This window comes from Petaurus breviceps, unplaced genomic scaffold, assembly GCF_028583685.1.
Source record: "Petaurus breviceps papuanus isolate PSGF00001 unplaced genomic scaffold, PetGlider_PUasm1.0 90977, whole genome shotgun sequence".
Classification (NCBI taxonomy): domain Eukaryota; kingdom Metazoa; phylum Chordata; class Mammalia; order Diprotodontia; family Petauridae; genus Petaurus; species Petaurus breviceps.
In genome coordinates this window covers 42,420,248-42,439,817 of record NW_027187391.1, presented here as the reverse complement: position 1 = coordinate 42,439,817, position 19,570 = coordinate 42,420,248, and the positions used below count along the sequence as shown (strand labels likewise).

At 40.1% G+C, this 19,570-nt stretch overlaps 2 protein-coding genes across 5 annotated transcripts in view; one reads left to right on the top strand and one right to left on the bottom strand.

Annotated features, from left to right (window-relative positions):
• WASF1 (WASP family member 1) overlaps positions 1–623 on the bottom strand; it is a 135,462-nt gene extending 134,839 nt beyond the window's left edge. For 2 of the 4 annotated variants that reach the window (XM_069077053.1, XM_069077052.1), the window contains exon 1: positions 48–618. The gene's annotated coding sequence lies outside the window, so the exon portion shown is untranslated. Of the gene's footprint in view, positions 1–47 lie in introns of all 4 variants that reach the window. The other 2 variants (XM_069077057.1, XM_069077055.1) reach the window with 2 other exon arrangements.
• Positions 624–884: 261 nt separating this feature from the next.
• Positions 885–19,570, top strand: part of CDC40 (cell division cycle 40) — a 56,781-nt gene continuing 38,095 nt past the window's right edge. Inside the window, exons 1-2 of the mRNA XM_069077051.1 lie at positions 885–1,303; positions 12,289–12,375. Coding sequence (XP_068933152.1) covers positions 1,115–1,303; positions 12,289–12,375 — 276 coding nt within the window. The 5' untranslated portion in view covers positions 885–1,114. The remainder of the gene's footprint in view (positions 1,304–12,288; positions 12,376–19,570) is intronic.

The window sequence follows — 19,570 nt, the reverse complement described above, 5'->3', positions numbered from 1 at the left end:
CTCTCTCTCTCTCTCTCTCTCTCTCTCTCTCTCTCACTCACACTCACCGCAAAACCAGGGGGACGGGGGGAGCCTCTTGTCTTACAGCTCCTTCATGCCGGCTGATGCTGCTTGCTACTCCTGCAGTCGATTCCTCCGAAGGCCCTGGGTAGGGGTTCAGGGTGGGGGTGGGGGGGTAGTCCCTTGGATTCCTGATCCAAGAGACCCAGCCGGACCGGACCCGGCCCACCCCCTTCCTTCGCTTAACCTGCAACAGCCCTAGCTCCGGCTCTTTCTGGACTAACCGGGTGCAAGAAGCACAAGCGAACAACACTGCGAGCCTCCACCCTCCCCCCCACCCCGCCCCCTAACTAGAGCGCGCGGAGCTCCACAAACGGGAAAGAGAAAAGGGAGCGTGAAATAGGGGGGCTAACAACGCTCCCTCTCCTTCCCCACTCCAATTTCCTTTCCCTAACCTCCCACTAGAGCGGTTATCCCCCGGTGGGGGCTCGAGTGAAACGACCCTCCATTTCCTCCTCGGGCTCCGGTACCCAGGTGTATCCTTTGAGGATGCTGGAAACCCAGCCCCCAACACACCCCAATGGCATGAAAGCCGTGCTTCCCCACCCCCTTTTCCAGAGACTGCGTGGTATAACCCAATCCTTGGTTTGGGGGAGGGGGCCAGAAAGAACTGAGGATGGGCTAGGGAATAAGGTAAGGCAATAGCCAATTGAATGAAACCAGCCACTGAGGGGCGGTGTCAAAAAGTTTCCCAAGAAAGACTACATTTCCCGTGGTGCTTTGTTCACTCTACGCCGCATGGTGAACTGATATTTAGCTCGCTTGTCGGAACTCGTAGTCTTTTAATTAAACCGGTAAGGTCCTGGAAGGTATATAAAAAGTCAGGTTTCTCTCCCCTTTCCCCCTTCGCCCATTAAGTGATTAAATTCAAGACCCTCATATTTTATAAATAGATCAAAGGTTAAATAACCAGCAACATAAAACTCCTGGAACTGGTTTAGATTCGGGTTTCGAGGAAGTTCGAGGGCGACCAGAGGTTTTTAGGACCCTTCCGACCGCAGCTGTTTCTTCCGCCAAGGCCTGAGCTACCCAGGGGAGAACCGGGGCCGCAGTCATGTCGGCTGCCATCGCTGCTTTGGCAGCTTCCTACGGCTCAGGCTCGGGGTCCGAGTCCGACTCCGACAATGAGACCGGCCGCTGTTCCTTGCCCGCAGCCGACTCCCTTATCCATCTGACGAAGACGCCCTCGGCCAATCCCTCTCTGGTAGGGACCGTGGACGCGGCGCCGGAGGTGGCGGTTAAGGTGGGCATTTTCTCGACTCTGAGGGGGCGAGTCTGGGGGTCGGTGCCTGGGGGCGGGAATTGTCGGCTCGTCCCGGGGTCCGCTGGGGTGGGGGGGGGGGGGTGTAGGGGGGCCCAGTAGGGCACTGAGGTGTTGGTTCGGAGTCTCTTCTTTGGAGTGTGAGCCCCTTGAGGGCAGGGATCGTGCTCTTCCCCTTTGCTGGTGCGCCCAGCACAGCCGCGGGCCTGGGCTTGTTGGCTGAGCTTTGCGTGCTGACCGACTGTCTGACTCTGCTTCCTCGTCTGTGGAAGGGGAGGCTCCTGGTCCTCGATGCCCCGAGATGTGGGAGCCATCCTCCACCAAGGCTCGCGCGTCCTGCTCCCAGCTCCTGCCCCAGCTTGGCTGCCGAGGCATTTTTCCTAAAGCTTAGTCCAACGGTGTCTCTAGGAGCAAAGGCACACTGCCATCTTTGGTATTAAAAGCCCCTCATGAACTAGCCCCAGCCTCCTTTTACGTGTATTTTTCATGAACTATATATTCTCCTTTTCGTCTCTTCCTACCTCTCTTTCCAACCTTTTCCCCTCTCCCCTCCTTCCTCTCTCCATCCCTTTCTCTTCCCTCCTCACCCTTACCTGCCCCCTCCCACCCCACTTGAAACCTAACAAGATACCTTGGGGTTTACGAGCTAGATTTTTTTTTATTTGATAGACCAGGCCTTAAACCCAAATCACTCTGACTCTCATTGATTGGCCAACAGTGGGACCCAGCCCGAGCTTTGGTCATTGTTGGGGTTCTGATGGCCTTGAGTGAGTGTAAAGACAGCAGTTGTTTCTGTTTTGGTCAGAAACCATCAGTCTTCCCCCCCAGGTTGAATTTTTTTTTTCTTTTGACCAGGTAAAAGAGGCCATTCTTTGCCTCCTTTTTCACCTAGCTTTAATCACTGAATGGGCTTTGCCTTAGATAAACTGAGACCTGGGAAAGACAGCTTAAAAAGGCCAAGGTTTCCCACTGCATCTGAGGTCATCTCCAGGCGTCCAGATTTATATCTTGCTACTGAACCCAGATGGCTCCGGATGAGAGCTTTGCACCAATTCACTTGCAAGTCATGACATCTCCTTCCTGATGTCATGGTCCTCTAAGAGAACAAAGGACAAACAGCCTGTGTGAGTAGTAGGAGCTGCCCCACTGGGGTTCCATTTGGCCAGTTCCAGTTGAGCACTGCAGCACCTTCCTTCCTCCTTTCCCCTCTTCCTTTTTTCATCTCTTTGTCTCCCTTCCTCCCTCCCTCCCTCTTCTCCCTCTGTCCGCTTAATGGAATTATACCCTTATCTGTGGGTCCTCAGCCCAAAAGAATATAAATTTCAGTCACTGAAACCCAGCAAGATACTTTGGGATTTATGGGCTAGATTCTTTTTTATGTACCATGCCTTAAACCCAAAACACTGTGGCTCTCATTGATTGACCAACAATAGGTCCCAGCCCAAGCCTCCTCACTTGAAGGGAGTATGCATCTCAGCCAGATATATGTGCAGTCAGGGATTCATAATTTGAAGTAGGGTGTACTATTTTGCCTGGTTGTATACCACATCTGAATTCTCTGTTTGTTTTACAAGGAAATGGGAAAGAAAATAGCTTAATCGTATATTAAAATGTATCTTGTCATGTTTTAGACAAAGGTTCTTAACCTGAGAGCATACTTTTTTATAGATTTTGATAGCTGTTTCAACATAATTTGTTTCCTTTGTAATCGTAAGTATTTTATCTGTGTATTTAAAAATCAGTCACTAAACATTTATTAAGCACCTACCACGTGCCAGGCACATTATCCTAAGCAAGATGCCACTGGTTTCAGAGATTTCCAAAAGGTTCGAAATTCCTATTTCAGATATAGAATTCTAGAATTTAAAATTATTTTTTGTTTTATTGATAAGAAAAATGAGACCCAGGAAGTTTACATAACTTGTAGGTGAAAATGTAGGAACTATAATTTAGGTGTCCTATGATCCTGGGCAGATCACTTAGCCTTTCTGTTTCTCAGTTTCCTCATCTGTAAATAATTGTTGGGAGATGAAAATGAGATACGATTTGCAAAGCACTTTGTGAACCTTAAACTGCTATTTAAATGAACTATTGTTGGGGCAGCTAGGTGGTGTAGTGAATAGAGCATCGCCCTGGACTCAGGAGGACCTGAGTTCAAATCCGGCCTCAGACATTTAACACAAAACTAGCCGTGTGACCTTGGGCAAGTCACATAACCCCAATTGCCCTCCAAAAAGCAAAAAAAAAAAATTTTTTTTTTAAATAAATGAACTATTCTTATCAGGTATTCTCAGAATGATGTTTTTAAATGCATAAAACATATAGCATTACAAAGGAAACCAATTATTTTGAAGTAAAGATGTAGTTTTTTTTTCCTCATCCAATTTCATGGACCCCCTGAAGTCTATCCATGGATCCCAGGTTAAGAATCCCTGTCATGTTCCATGATAGAGTTGGCAAGTAATAGTGTTAGTTCAGAAACCATTTTTAAAAAGTATGGTTAGAAACAAACCACAATTAAGACAGAAGAGAGTAGATATTATACTTTTCTTGATTGAAATTTGCCATTGTTTACCCATTAAGATGGCAACCTCCAGAGAGTAAAGAAGAGATGAGACCTTCGACTCGAGCAGTTTGAAGACTAGCCAGAAGGGGGGGGGGGGGACAGAGAGTTGCCCATGACAGGAGAAAGCTTGGATGAAGTGCTTCCTGGACCTGAGCCCCAGAGAGTGGAGGATGATGCACCAATGGCCAGCCCTTATATGGGATCTTGCACTGACTGTGATGGAGAAATATTCAATCACTGAGCTGCTGCCATTGTAGGATGTAACATTCAGGACCTGTTAATGGAAATTCAAGGTTGCCTCTCCACTTTTGAAGCCATCTTTGGCACTTTAACCAACTTAGTCCTTAAAATAGAGCACATGATTCTGAAACTAGTTGAAGCTATGGGAAAATTCAGTAAAGAGGAAATTCTACAACAAATTCTAAGCCACCCAAAACAACTTACAAAAGCTTCACACAAGACTTGCATCAGTTAAACAAGATACAGCTTCAGTGTCCTAAACACTTGATACAGTCCACGCTAGATCACACTTGGCTTTGCACCAGAGAAGTAGTTAGCATGGTTCCCTCAACTCTCCCTGGACACCAGTTTTACTCAGCTACTACCCTAGCATAGCTAACTGGTGTGGTCTATGATGATAGCATCTTAATCTATGAATAAAAAAAAAGTATTATTAATTTTAAGTATATACAAGATGAGTTGTTTGTAAACTAATGGTTCCAACTTGCATGATAGAGAGTGTTTAATATTTATAACAGCTAACATCTATATAGCACTCAGGAGATGCTAAGAGTTTTACAGTTATTATTTCATTTGATCCTCACATCAACCCTGGGAGGTAGGTGCTATTATCTGCATTTTACAGGTGAGGAAACAAAGGTTAAGTGACTTGCCTAGGGTCACATAGTTTCTGAGATTAATTTAAATTATGGAAAAAGCTTGCTGTTTCTCCAGATACATCTGGTTAAAGGAGGAAAAAAGCGATCCTTCTTGAACATGGTTTTGTTTTTATCTAGCAAAACCACTATTGTATGTACCATAGTTAAAAATAGCATCCATGTACTTAAAGGGACTATAAGCTATGAAACAGTACTATGAGGTATGAAAAGCAGGGATTCTCAAAGTGTGGACTGGGACACCTGGGGGTCCCTGAAATTCAGGGGTTCTGCAGCGTCAAAACATTTCATAATAATACAAGATGTTTTCATTTCTAATATGGTAAATATCAATAGATATAACTCACACAAAAACTCTTTGGTCTCCTCAGTAATTTTAAGCATAGAAAGCAGTCCCAAGATCAAAAACTTCGAGAACCAGAGAATTAGAGAATAGTACAACTAAGAACGTGATTAAATACTGAAAGTGTAAAGCAGATTATGATATCCCAGAGGAGAGATTAATGTGGGCTAGTATAGTACTAGAAGAACTGAGTAATATTTGAAGAAATAGAGGATTCCAGATGAAAAGATCACAAGTGAAGATAACAAAAACAGAAATGTCACATATATATGAGAAGGGCAAAAAAACCCACCTGACTAAGATGTTTCAATAGAGTGGTAGTGATAGAAAGCAGATGGCAGGGAGTTACAGAGAGAATAGAAAGTGAGCAAACTGAAACAGTAAGTAGAAACTACCTTTTTAGAAAGTTTAATGATGGAAAACCAAAAAAATATATATAGGGAAGCAACAAACTTGCTCTACATATTTGAAGAGTGGGGGAAACCCAGGGAGGAGAGTCTAAAGGAAGAACGTGTATGTGGGAACAAAGTTCATCTGAAGTCTCAAGGGGCAGTGGATTGATTAGCTTTAGAGAAGAGAATCCAGAAACAGTAACAGCACCACCCCCCCCCCCCATATTGAAGGGAATGAAGAGAGACAGATGAGAAGGTTAGGGTGGCATTTCTTTTTATTGTTGTTGGTAGTGTCAAGATACTAGGAGACAACCAGAGCTAAGACCCAGCAAACAAACTGTGCCCTGAGCTTGGCATAACAACAACCCTTTGTGTTCATTCTCTGGATGATCTCACCCACTGGCAAAATCACATAATTATTATATAGCTTTGACCAGCACTAGGTGTTTTGTGTGCTTGGACAAGCACTGGACAAAAACTCAGACAAGTTCTGGTCATGAAGCCCTGCTATGAATGAAACTTGTCACATTGTTGCTGTTAACGCTCATTGTCAGGGCTACAGTTCACTGGGTAGCCACTAATATAAGTATTGAGGTTTAGCCACACCGCAGGGGCCAGGCCCTGGCACATGTGTCTTGCTTGTAAGCTATTTTCTTCACTTTGAAATTAAACTTCTGTTTGGTTCCTGATTTTGGTTTTCTGTTTTGGGGTTTTTGTTTGTTTTCTTTTGTATTTTTACTTTTTGGAGGGGGAAAGTCAGGGCAATTGGGATTAATTGACTTGCCCAAGGTCACACAGCTAGTAAGTGTTAAGTGTCTGAGGCCAAATTTGAACTCAAGTCTTCCTGTCTCCAGGGCCAGTGCACCACCTCGCAGCCCCGTAGTTCCAGACTTTGACTTAGAGGCTGGTTCAGTTCGTTTGACAGTAGTGAGAATGGGAGCATAGAATAGGAGCTTAGAAAATAATGAAAAGGTCTAGAATAACTTTTGGGGAAGTATATTAAATAAGAGATAAATGTCATTTTTTCATTATCATCAAATGCCAGGTTAGAATTACGTGGCATGAATTTTCAGAGAGAGATATAAGTCTTCTCTTTTTCTTGACTTGCATTCATGTTTATTGCGCATCTACCATGTGCACAAGAAGCATTGTGCTAGGTGCTGTAGGGAAGATACAAGAATAAGAAACATTCTCTGCCCTCACTGAGCTTAACCAAGTAGTTATCTAATAAGGGAATTAAGACATGTCCATATAAACGACTAAAATGCAAGCTATCATATGGAAAGTACAGTAAGAAAGGGACAAAGTGCTATGTTAGTTCAAAAGAAGGAAAGTTTGTTTTTGACCAGAAGGATCAGAGAAAGTTTCATTGAGGAGATAATATTTAAGGTGAAGTGTAGAGGGCAGGAGCATTCTGGTGAAGGGAACTGTGAACACAGGCACAAAAGCAGGCTTCCATTTTGGCCGGGTAAGACGTTACCTAGATAGATAATAGTAGGGAGTAAAGTTAGAAAGTTGTGTTGGGGTTAAATTGTGGATAAAGTTGTTTTAGTATTTAATCAGGAATCATTGGAAATTTTTGAAGTACTGTCCTAAAAGCATGGTTGGAATAAAAGGTAGACAATAGGGGTGGTCCAAGACTGGGATTTAGAGGACTGGACAAGAAACCAGACAAAAATAGACCTTCCAATAAGCAGACTTGAGAATTTAGAATTTATACTTACTAGAAACAATAACTTCATGATGTGTTGCTGCAAAAGAAGATGCAATTAGTTTTCTGTTTTTGTGTATTGTATGTTTTGTATAATGACCTTCGTATTTGGTCAGAATCATTATGCCTTAAGCTTTTATGTACATTATAATAGGAATATATGCAGGAGTTTGTCAGAAGCAGATAGAGTTTGAGGTATACTCAAATGTTTAAACAATTTTTTTTTTTAAGCAATCGGGGTTAAGTAACTTGCTCAAGGTTACACGGCCAGTTATTGCTGGGTTTGGTGCTGAGTATCTGAGCCCGTATTTGATCCAGGTCATCCTGACACTGGAGCCGGTGCTCTTACTCGCTGAGCCACCTGGCCGCCCCTAAGCAATTGGGGTTAAGTAACTTGCTCAAGGTTACACGGCCAGGTGTTTCTGGGTGGGTGCTAAGTATCTGAGCCCGGGATTCGATCTCCAGGTCTTCTCAACACTGGAGCTGGTGCTCTTACTTGCTGTGCTACCTGGCCGCCCCTGTTTAAACAATTTTGAACAAAAATTTGGACAAAATTGAACAATTAATTTGGTTGCAAATGAACATATTGGCAAGGAATAAATAGATGTGCAATGTCTTTTACATCAAAAATAGTTTCCTTGCAACATAACATTCCCTTGCTTTTTTTTTTTTTATCACTCTAAGATCTGAAATATCAGAAAACATTTCCCATGATGTAGATTTGGTTTAAATGATCCCATGGCACTTGTTCTCAGAATTAAGCACAGTCAACTCAATGCGTCGGGACTTATTATTTCATTTATAGGTTATTTAGTCATTTTTCCACTTCCCTGCATTCCAGCTCTTTCAGTGTCCTTTGCCAGAGTTGAGGAAAGAAATGAAGGTTGCTAAATAACCACTTTAAGGAAAAAAAAATTAATTTCTTGAAAGAATACTACCGAATCCAGAAAGAACTTGGCATTGTCCCCATTGATTTCTCTATTCTTCATAACAGGAATAGCAGCTGTGTATTTACTCTACCATTAATCCCTGCCTCTAGATTTTATCTATTTCTTTTCCATACTCTTTCCAGTCTTACCCTCTCATTTTACAGATAGAGAAATTAAAGCCCAAAAAAAGACATTAAAAAAATTCAACACATACTTCTGTTAAATAAAGTATTTCCCTAAGGATTTCTTTAGTACTCTCTTTACCAAGAGTTGGTTTCTATACAGCTTTTTAGAAGTGAATATTTCCTAGTCAGACATGCTTATAGTGATGATTGTAAAAGTGTTTTTTTATTAAATGAAAATGAATTTTAAAAGTAATTTTTATGCCACATCCTCTGATAAATCTGGCATTCTAGGCCTAGTAAGAAGACAGAGCTGCAAGATTAGAGTGCTATGTGTGAGGAGCAGCAAGAAATCAGTGCTGTTGGGTTGCAAAAAATGTGGAGGTGAACAAAAAGTGTCAAGACTAGAAAGGTAGAAATTGGCCTGGTTGTGAAGGGCTTTAAAAGCCAAACAGAGGGTTTTTTATCTTTGATCCTCGAGGTAATAGGGAGCCACTGGAGTTTATTCAATAAGTAAGAAAAATGTCTTCAGGCCTGTACTTCAGAAAAATTACTTTGGTAATTGAGTAGAGACTACAATGCATTGGGGAGAGAGTTGAGGGACACTAACCAGAAAGCTCTTGCAGTAGTGCAGGCCTGAAATGATGTAGCCACTGTATGAGTAGAGAAAAAGGGTACACAGGTGATAGCTATTGTGAAAGTAGAAATTACACGAATTGGCAGCAGGTTGGGTGGGGGATAGAGGTGGGGAGATAAGAGGGAGTGAGAAGTTAAGGGTGATACTTAGTTTGAGGAACTTGGTTAACTGGGAGGATGCATGGCAATATACTCCACAGTAATTGGAAAGAGGGGAAAGTTTGAAGAGAAAGATAATAAATTCCGTTTGGGATGTGTTAAGTTTAAGAGACATCTAATTCAGGATGTCCAGTAGACAATTGGTCAGCAATCTGAAATATTCTCTTCAGTTCTAGGTGCTGCCACAGTTTAGGAAGAACTTTGATAAGCCAAAGAGTACCCCGAAGAGAGGCAACCAGGATGGTGTCTGATCTTGAGTCATACTAGGATTGCTTGAAGGACCTGGGGATATTTTGCCTGGAGAAATGAAGAAAGGAAGGAACCATGCATTTATTGTGTGTCTAGAGTGTTCCAGGTTCTGTGCTAAGCACAAATACCTATAAAAAATTAAAAAAGAGTCCATGCCCTCATGGAGATTACATTTTAAGTAGGGGAGAGTGGAGGAAAAGATGAAAAGTAGGAAGTTTTGGTAGGGAGGTAAGGTATTCCTAGATTCCATGGGGAAAGAGGGGATGAGAATGATGGCCAGACTGTAGGCAACATGGTTTATAAATGGTGGCCTAGAAGTTAGAAGCATGGTTTTTGGCAAGATAAGAGTTAACCTATCAGAAGCCAGAGTAGTTCCAGGGTCAGAGTCCCAGGGCTAAGGGCATGAGAAAATGAGGGTGGTGGTCCAGATACAGACAGCAAAGGTTGCCTAAAAGCTATTTTCTTTTACTTTTTTAGCAGATTAGAAAAGGATTCACATGTCTTAACCATATTCAGTCTTTATGTGGCTAGCAGATCAGGAGTTATAAGTACAGTATTTTATGATGTAATATGACATACATACATTTGGGATTAGAGGCACTGGGGAGGTAACTTTCTAAAAGTTGTTTTGGAGATGTAGTTATTACACTGAGAATGTTTTGGCAGTCACTTTCTTTGGGTAAGTATCGGTGCCCTGTGTCAGGTTCTCTCCATTGGCTTCAGCCAAAGAGGAAAGTTGAGAACTTTACCTACACAACCTATTAATAATGAGAACTTACCTGAAAAATGTATGAAGAGCAGAGGTGTGAAATTCTCTTCCTTGTGAACTTCATAAGAAAATTTCCAAAAGTGATTTGTCTCTTCTCTTAATTCATCAGATATTTACAATCTGTATCATGCATTTTCAAAGTTGTAATATATTTCCTTACCCTACTTTGTTGCTGGTGGTGGTAGTGTTTATCCCAGACCTATATTTACAGACTATTTATCTACCTAGGCAAGTTAGTAACTCCTAGAAGACATAAACTCTGCCTGCTTCTCCTTAGCTAGACAAAAAGTGGTTTATTCATTTAAGGGGGTCTAATTGCATCGTTTTGGAAGTGGAGAATTAGATAGTTGGAAATTTTTTTAGCTGAACTGACTTGAAATCCCTAAAAGGAGTAAAGCATATTAAATTAATGTAAAACCACAGGCAGTGTTGACCTGTATTGATGTTCTATAGTTGCTAAGAGAAAAAAAGATTTATTTTGAAAGAGTTTGAAAAAACATACCAGATTTTGTCAGCCATTTTAACATTCAAAAACTGCTACACTTATTTTTAATAATCATAAAGCACTGGAGATTTTAGTCATATTTTATAATATAGCTGTAATAATAATAGACTGAAGAAAAGATTGTGTGAATTTATCTTTATTTTTTTTAAATTGAGAATTTAGCAAACATTACAAAATGAACATTTCCATATAGAAAGAACAGAAAAAGAGGGTTAAATATAAACCATTAATCTTACATACATATATCTATATATTGTGTGCATGCATGTGTTGTGGTGGGGGCTCTGCCCACCCAAAAACTGTTGGGGTTTCATGATGTGATGTGGTAGAACTGTCTCAAAGAATTCAATCAGACCATCTCTAATCCAAGTGTATGCATTTATTGAGATTGCTGCTTCTCATGAAGCAGACTAAGTTGCAAGAGGATCCAGCAACTTCAGAGAAAGCAAGATGGATTTTTATAGGATTAAGATTTTGATTACACAATCAAAATTTACATAGAATATAGGAATATGATTAATATTAAAAAGGCAGGAGGAGTTTGTTAAGGGATTAGGTAATGGAGGAGGCATCCCATCTTTGGTTAGATGGTTAAACATTCTGGTCATGATACCCTCCAATTGGCTAGCTATTGTGGTCCTGTCTGGTCAAGATGGATAGTTAGGTATTGTGGTCCTGTCTTGGGTTAGATGGATGATATGATTGTCATTGAGTACAAGAACACACCTGTTTCTGTGGGAATGAGTCCGGGGACACTGACTAGGTAGAGGCAGTGACAAATCCCATCACATGGATATGCCTGCTGTTATGTGAGAACTATGAGTTCATAGACGAACCTGTTGTTCTAGTGAGCAGTGAGGCATATATGAAGAAGTTAGGATATTGATGGGGGACTACCGTGTTTCCCCGATAATAAGACACTGTCTTATTTTTTTTGGAAAGAAAACCACCAGAGGGCTTATTTTCAGGGGAGGGTTTATGTTGTCCTGCCTCAGCTCTCCTCTGCGGCACTGCTCTCAATGGTGCCAGCAAGCAAATCACTGGGGAAGAACAGGATGATGCGCTCACTGCTGCAGCTCTGATTGGATGCAGCTCGGAGCGCAGCGTGCGTTTCACGGCGGAGGGGGGATGCATACAGAGGGTAGCGTGTAGCGCAGGGGATCACCTTCACTGCAGTAGCAATCTCAATAGGGCTTATTTTCGGGGGAGGGCTTATTTTAGAGGAATCTTACACAGTAAAGGGAGGGCTTATTTTTGGGATAGGTCTTATTATCGGGGAAACACGGTAGGTAGGTGCAGTGGGCCTGCTGTTCAGTGAGACTGGGCCTATAATGAAGTTAGAATATTGGGGTTGAGGACAGCTTTATTAAGATTCTATCACATGTATGTATACATATATGTCCATACATATATATACTTATGTGTTTATATAAAATTTAACATGATGGTAACAACATTGCCCTTTTCTGAGTCTTCATCTGAACTTCCTTCTATATATATACATACATGTGTGATATGCACACACACACACACATACATAATCTTATAAATGTTAATGTTGCTTTGATGCTCTTTTTTTTAGGCTATCATGACTACCCACTAGATAATGAATTTAAACCACTGCTTATACAAGTGAAGGTAATATAGCAGTTGCCAGATATTTAAAGTTCATTTATTTGGTTTATTTTAGGAAGATGTGGAAACTGGAGTACACCTTGATCCTGCCATTAAGGAAGTCCAATACAATCCTTCCTATGAGACCATGTTTGCTCCTGAGGTAAGAATGAAGTATATTTGAAGATGTTGGTTTCAGATTCTGTGTTTGAAAAAGTCTAAAAAGACTTATACTTTCTTCACATTAAAGTGATGTAGTTGTTTGAAAATGCTTGAAAGTTTGCCAGTGATAGCCTGATGTAATTTTTTCCCAGTGTATACCTACATTTAAATGGATGGGTTGTGATCTTCATTGTTGGAAGGAATGCTTACATTTCATGAGATCACAGATCCATATACTTATTGAAGAAGCATATTTAAATTCAGGAAACAGAATAAGGAGGACAAATTTTCCTTTCTTAAGAGAAGAAAATATCTTTGCCTTCAAGAAATTCCCATTGTATTTATTGTAAAATTAAGTGTCTAAAGTAGGTGCTTTTGATGATCCCTTTCTTTTCACCTGACCAGTCCTCCTGATTTATATCTTGCCACTGGATCCAGATGGTTCCACAGAAGAAAATGAAGCTAGTGACTTTGCATAGCCCTCCCTCACTTAAATCCAGTTCACTTGCAAGTCATGGTATCACCTTCTTGATGTTGTGGTCCTCTTCAGTGATGAAGAACAAACAACAGTCTTTTCTCCCATTTCTTCCCTGCCTCATAATCTCTTATCTGCTATCTCTGGGAACTCTGCATTGACAGCTCCAAAAAGGTAGCATTTGTATTATCTTCCTTTCTTAATGTTCTGTCTGGCAAGTTACACTTCCCTTGTGACACCAGTGCAATGTATAGGATATTTTCAGATGCTATGATTGTACACAGTCCACTACAATTCTCCAAATCAGTACTGATTTATGAGGGTCAGAATTCATTCACAGAATCATAGATTTTGAGCTCTCATTTTCCTTTAGTGGTCACCTAGTCCAACCCTTTCATTTTTCAAATATAGAGAAATGGCTTATCTAAAGTCATACCAGTGATCATGTAGCAGATACAGGAGGTCAAATCTTAATTCTCTTGACTCTTGACCTGGTATTTTTTTTTAACATTGCACCACACTTTGCCTTTAGGCAAATCTCTGTCACCCCTCAAGACAAAGTAGTGTCATTATGTATTTGCCCTACTGCTTGCTTTAGTGATCATAAAACCCAATATTGACTGAATTGCTATCCATGGCCTACTAGGCTGACTCAGTTCATCACCATGAGGTGCTGGGACCAATTGTACAAATCAGACAAATAACCTACAATGGTAGCTGTGGTTTACTCCACTACATGGGAATATTACTGCGCTAGAGGCTTACGGCAATGAGAAAGAAAAAAAAAACTTAAAAGGAAATACATCACACACTTATATAGTGGAAAGAAAGCTACATTTAGAATCAAATGGACTTGGTTTGATTTCTAGCTCTGTTATTCCTTTTGTGAACTCTTTCTCTCCCTAATCCTCACCTTCCTCATTAGTAAAATGAGGGGGTTAGACCAAATTATAACTTCCAGATAAAAATTCCTTGATTTCAATGAGCATTAAATAGTCTGGGTATTTAAACATTACTATCTAGGCTTTTAGTATTTATCCTAACTTTACTTTTGGAATTATCTGAATTATTAATGGTGAGTAAATCTTAAGTATCCTCAAGTTATACTTTGTATTAAATACATGATTTTTAGATATGGGCTTTGTTAATGTTATTTCCTCAATAATGATCTTGAATGATGAAGAAAGAATTTACACTTCTGACATATTCCTATGATCTTTGGATTGAATTTTTTATTAAGTATTTAGGTATATGTATTATGGAGACACAATGCAGAATAAATTAAATTGATCTGATTATTATCCTGAAGGAGACCAAAAATGATGAAACCTGAGTAAGCATAAGAAAATGCATCAAAGCAGAAAAAATATTCCATTTAGAAGAGTTTTTTGTAGAAATAAGGCCAGGACAGTAGAAATTGAAAGCTGAAAGAGATCTTCCAAATAATCTGATTCTACCCCCACTTTTTACAGATATAAAAATTTAAGTTTCAAGCTCAAAATATCTTTAATTTGAGGAAAGGAAAATGTTTGGACTGAAACCAGGAAGGCATTGCAGCTAGGGAGAATACTGTGATGGAAAACAGGAATAATTCATTAGACTCTCTTTCCCTCTCCTCCTTCATATTCCTACTGCTAACATCCTCATTCAGGTCCTTATTATCTCTGAACTTATACTTGGACAATTATAAATTATCTCTTCACTGGTTTACCTACCAGCAAGTCTTTTCCTACATTTCATCCTTCATATCCCTGCCAGAAGAATCTTCCTATTGTTGGAGTCCAGTTCCATCTCTCCTCTCCTCTGTGGTTTCTCCAGTGCATATGGAGAGTAAAATCTGGACACCTTAGCCTGGCATTCAGAGGTCCACAACAAGACTCCAACATACCTTTCCTTAGTTTACACTATTCTCCTTCATGCATTCCAGAGCTCAGGGGTCAGCAAACTATGGCATTCAATTTGGCCCTCTCAAAACATATTCTTAGCTGGACACTGTGACAGCCCTTTTTACTGATCTCTGCCTATTCAAACCAAATCATTTGCTGTTTCTTATCTCATCCTGCTCTTTGTTGCTTTCCAGGACTTAACACATGCTGTCCCCCACGCCTGGAATGTTTCCACCCCTGCCTTCTAAAATCATTTTCTTCTAGGCCAAGCTTTAACCATTAACTCTTCTGTGAATTTTTTCCTGATCCTTTTTTTCCCACACCACCAGCATCTATAAACAATCTCTCCGTTTTAAGATCTCTCCTACCACTCTATACCTTTTCCATGCATTTGTTACAATTTATATTATGGTTTCATGTACATCCTATCTTTCTCCCTCCCAAATATATTCATAAATTCCTAGACAATAAAATGTATTTGTCTTTATTTCATTTTATCAGTTGTGCCTAATCCAGTGCATTGCATGTGGTTTTTCTTAATTGAATTGAACTGGAGAAACAAAGTAGCTTTCTTTAAGTAGAACAAAGTACCTTGAAACTACAGGTGAGGAATGTTATTATGTCATCTTGGTGGTAGAACAATTAAATTAAATTTCATTTTCCATCTTTCATTATTAAATAGACATAGAATTGCTTCATTTAATTGTCCTGGGCACTAGAAATATTAAATATAGTTAAAATTTGTGATATAAGAAAGCATGAAAATAGTGTTTTCAGCAATGCTGTTATGTGGGTGCACAAAGAACTCTTTTTCATACTATTGTAAGGCACCATGTTACTATTCTGTCATTTCTCAAATCCCTTCAGCTTGCCAAACCACTTTATATGCCCTGGAGCAGTTTAGTAGACACATTGGGGAAATGTGATTCACATTGTCATTTTCAAACTAAAGTACACCTCTAAAATTCATTAAGGAATTGAGAAAAAGAGAAGGATGATTTTATTTACATTTCATTTAAAGTACGTTACTCCATTTCCGGGATTCAAAGTGGTGGAGTAAGCAGTAAATCGCTATAGCTCTCCCATATTTACCTCCAAACAACCATAAAATGGTGCCCCCAAATAAATCCTGGAATAGCAGAACCAGCAAAAAGGCAAGGTGAAACAATCTTTGAGTGCAAGAAACTTGGAAGATTGGCAGAAAGGTCTGTCTCGGGTAAAAGAAGAGTGAAGTCCAGGACAGAAAGCATTCCAGCAAGCCCCACCTCAGCAAACTAGGAGTAGATCCCAAGCCCCAGTGTGGTGGAGCAGGCAAATGCCAACACCGTGCCACAACCACACACACACACACACACACACACACGCCTCAGCCTAGCTAGAGGAAGGGTAAACTCCAGGTCTGAGAACCTCCACAAGCTTTAGCGTAGTAGCCTTGGGCAAACAGCCAGATGCCAAACAGTCACATACTTCAGTATATCCCCAGAAATGCAGAAGCACACCACTGGTCTCAGTACATAACAAACGAGCACTGGGATGCTGGCTCTGCACCAGGTAAGCTGCCAGACCCCTAGACCCCTACATCCACTAGCAGCACCAATCAACCAAGTAGAATTGGCCAAATGGAAAAGGAAATACAAAAATCTGAAGAAAACAACTCCTTTAAAAGCACAGTTGTCCAAATAGAAAAGAAAGTACAAAAGCTAATTGAGGAAAACAACTCCTTAAGCGTTAGAATTGGGCAAGTAAAAGCTAATGACTGAGAATCAATCAAACAAATTCAAAATAATGAAAAAATAGAAGAAAATGTAAACTACCTCATGGGAAAAACAACTGACCTGGACAGTAGATCCAGGAGAGACAATGTCAGAATCATTGGACTGTCTGAAGGCCATCATCAAAAGGTGGACCTGGACAACCTCTTTCAAGAAATTGTCAAGGAAAATTGCCCTGATATCCTGGAAACAGATGGCAAAATAGGCATTGAAACAATCCACCAATCACTTAAGGAAAGAGATCCCCAAATAAAAATTCTGAGAAACATTCTAGCCAAATTTCAGAACTATCAGGTTGAAATAAAAATGCCGCAAGTGGCCAGAAAGAAACAATTCAAATAATGAGAAACCACAATAGTATTACCCAGGACTTATCTGCTGCAACATTAAAATATTAGAGGACATGGAATATGATATTCCAGAAGGCAAAGGAACTGGGACTATAACCAAGAATTACTTAGCAGGAAAATGATGGGAGATGTGGGAAAATTGGAACACTAATGCATTGGTGGAGTTGTGAACTGATCCAGCCATTTGGAATAGCAATTTGGAACTGTGCCCAAAGGGCTATAAAACTGCATACCCTTTGTTCTAGCACTAACACTTCTAGGTCTTTATCCCAAAGAGATCATAACAATGGGGAAAGGACCCACATGTACAAAAATATTTATAGCAGCTCTTTTTGTGGTGGCAAAGGATTAGAAATTGAGGGGATATCTGTCAGTTGGGGAGTGGCTGAACAAGTTGTGTTATATGAATGTAATGGAATACTATTGTTCCATAAGAAATGAGTGAATGAGCAAAACATTTATCAAGCAGTTGTTACATGCAAAGTACTGTGCTAGGCATTCCTATTACAAATAGGACAGTCCTTACTTTCAAGGATTTTCACAGTCTAATGGGAAGGCAAGTCAGATGGAAAGATCTCATCTTTAGAATACAATAGTAAAGCGGGTGGTAATTAATTTTCTTTAATATGATAAAATCATTGCAGTGCTAAGGACTTTGGTGGTGAAAACTTTATTTTCTGGGTTTTTGGTAGCTGTGGTTGAAACACTCACAGAAGCAGTTGCCAGGTCACATCTCCATGGGGATTACTTTTCCTGATGACAGTTGACTGCCATTAGTACTTCTTAAGCCTAGTGAAAGGTGCCTGGTGCTGTTGTAATACATCTTTGTCCTTCTCAAGAAAGCGCAGGTATGACTACTTTATCCTTTTGATGATACATTAAGACAGACATAAAATAAGGAGACATATGCTTACCAAAGGCATTTTGCTGTTGTTAAGGAGTATGTCCAACAAAGTCCAAATGAAAAAGGGATTCCTTATAGATGGTAGGGCCCAATGGGTTTTATAGTTTGTGGGTGACATTATGCTTGTTGTTGTTTAGTCCTTCATTCTTGAAGAAGACCATGGTATCAGGAAGGCAATGCCATGACTTGCAAGTGAATTGGAGTTAAGTGAGGGAGGGCTGTACAAAGTCACTAACCTCACTTTCTTCTCCAGAGCCATTTAGCAAGATAGAAATCAAGACAACTGGAGACTCAGTGGGAGAACTTGACCATTTTAAGCTAAGGTCTTTCCCAGGTCTCAGTTGCATTGAGGCGATGCCCATTCAGTAATTAAGGCTAGGTAAGAAATGAGACAAAGAATGTCCTCTTTTGCCTAATCAAAAGAAAAATCATTCCAGGGGGCGGCTAAGTGGCACAGCACCAGCCCTGGAGAAAGGAGGACCTGAGTTCAAATTTGGCCTCAGACACTTGACACTTACTAACTGTGACCTTGGGCAAGTCACTTAGCCCCAATTGCCCTGCCTTCCCCTATCGAAAAAGAAAAATCATTCTGATAGGGGAAGAACTCTCAGGGTTTCTGGCCAGAATAGAAACAATTGCTTTTTACAATCGCCCTGAGCCATTGGTGGGGATCAATTAATATCTTGTTCTAGAACCCTGCAAGACAGTTTTGCAGGAGATTGTTGATCCTTCACAAGTGTTTGTCCTAACTGTACACCCAGGAGGAAACAAATGGATAAAGAATACTTATTAAGCAAAACAAATTGTCAAGTTAAAAAAAGTATTTTTTAATTCTTGCATATTAGTCTGTCATTTCTCATGAGGTAGGCAGGATTCTTCTTTACTAGTTCTTTCCAATCATGATGAATCAATTAGTTGGTTGACCAGAGTTCTTGATGTATTTCAAAATTGCTCATTTTAAGCTATATTGATGTTGGACTCCAAAAAAAAAAGTATAGTATAGAAACAATTAATTTATGAGTGCTGTTTTGTTTTAGTTGTGTTAAATGCTGCAGATAACTGAAACATTGAGTTCTAGTAGCAGTAGTTGTTACAAAAGCTTCCACCCCATTCCTGCCTTGGTGTAATGAAAGGAAAGTACTCTTTTGAAAGGATTACTTTTTATGTCTATTAACACAGGAGAATTAGTCCAAAACAAAACATAGTTAAATGAGTATCCATTACTATTTTATTTCATTTAGTTATTTTAGAAAGTAGTTATTTCTTTTTAAGTTTTCTTCATCTGATTTTTGTGATTTTTTTAAAAAAGAGTGGAGGGAAATAATTTAAAGGGAGTGAAAGTCTCAAGCTCTGTTTTTGAAGGGAGCAGTATGGAATAAGGCTAGAAAAGTATATAAAAGCCAGATAGTGGAGGGTCTTAGAGAATATACAGGGGGCTGTGTTTTTGAACATTGTTTTAGAGAAGAATATTTTGGTTCTGTGGGGAGAATAGACTGGAAATGTATTAAAATGAAAGCTGGGAGACCAATAGGAAGCTGAGAAGTGATGAGAGACTGAAGTAGGGTGATGTCCTTGTGAATGGAACAAAGGTAATCAGTGCGAGAGATGTTGTGGGAGTAGGATCAACCAGACTTGGCAAATGATTAGACATGGATGTCAAAGATAAATGTGGAATTTTGAACCAGAGTAACAAGAAAGATGGTGTACTAAACTGAGAGAACTTCAATGACTAGCAGATTGGTGGGGACTGAGAAAGGGGATCAAGGTGAAGTAATCAGTTCTGTTTGGAATGTGTTAAGTTTCAGTTGC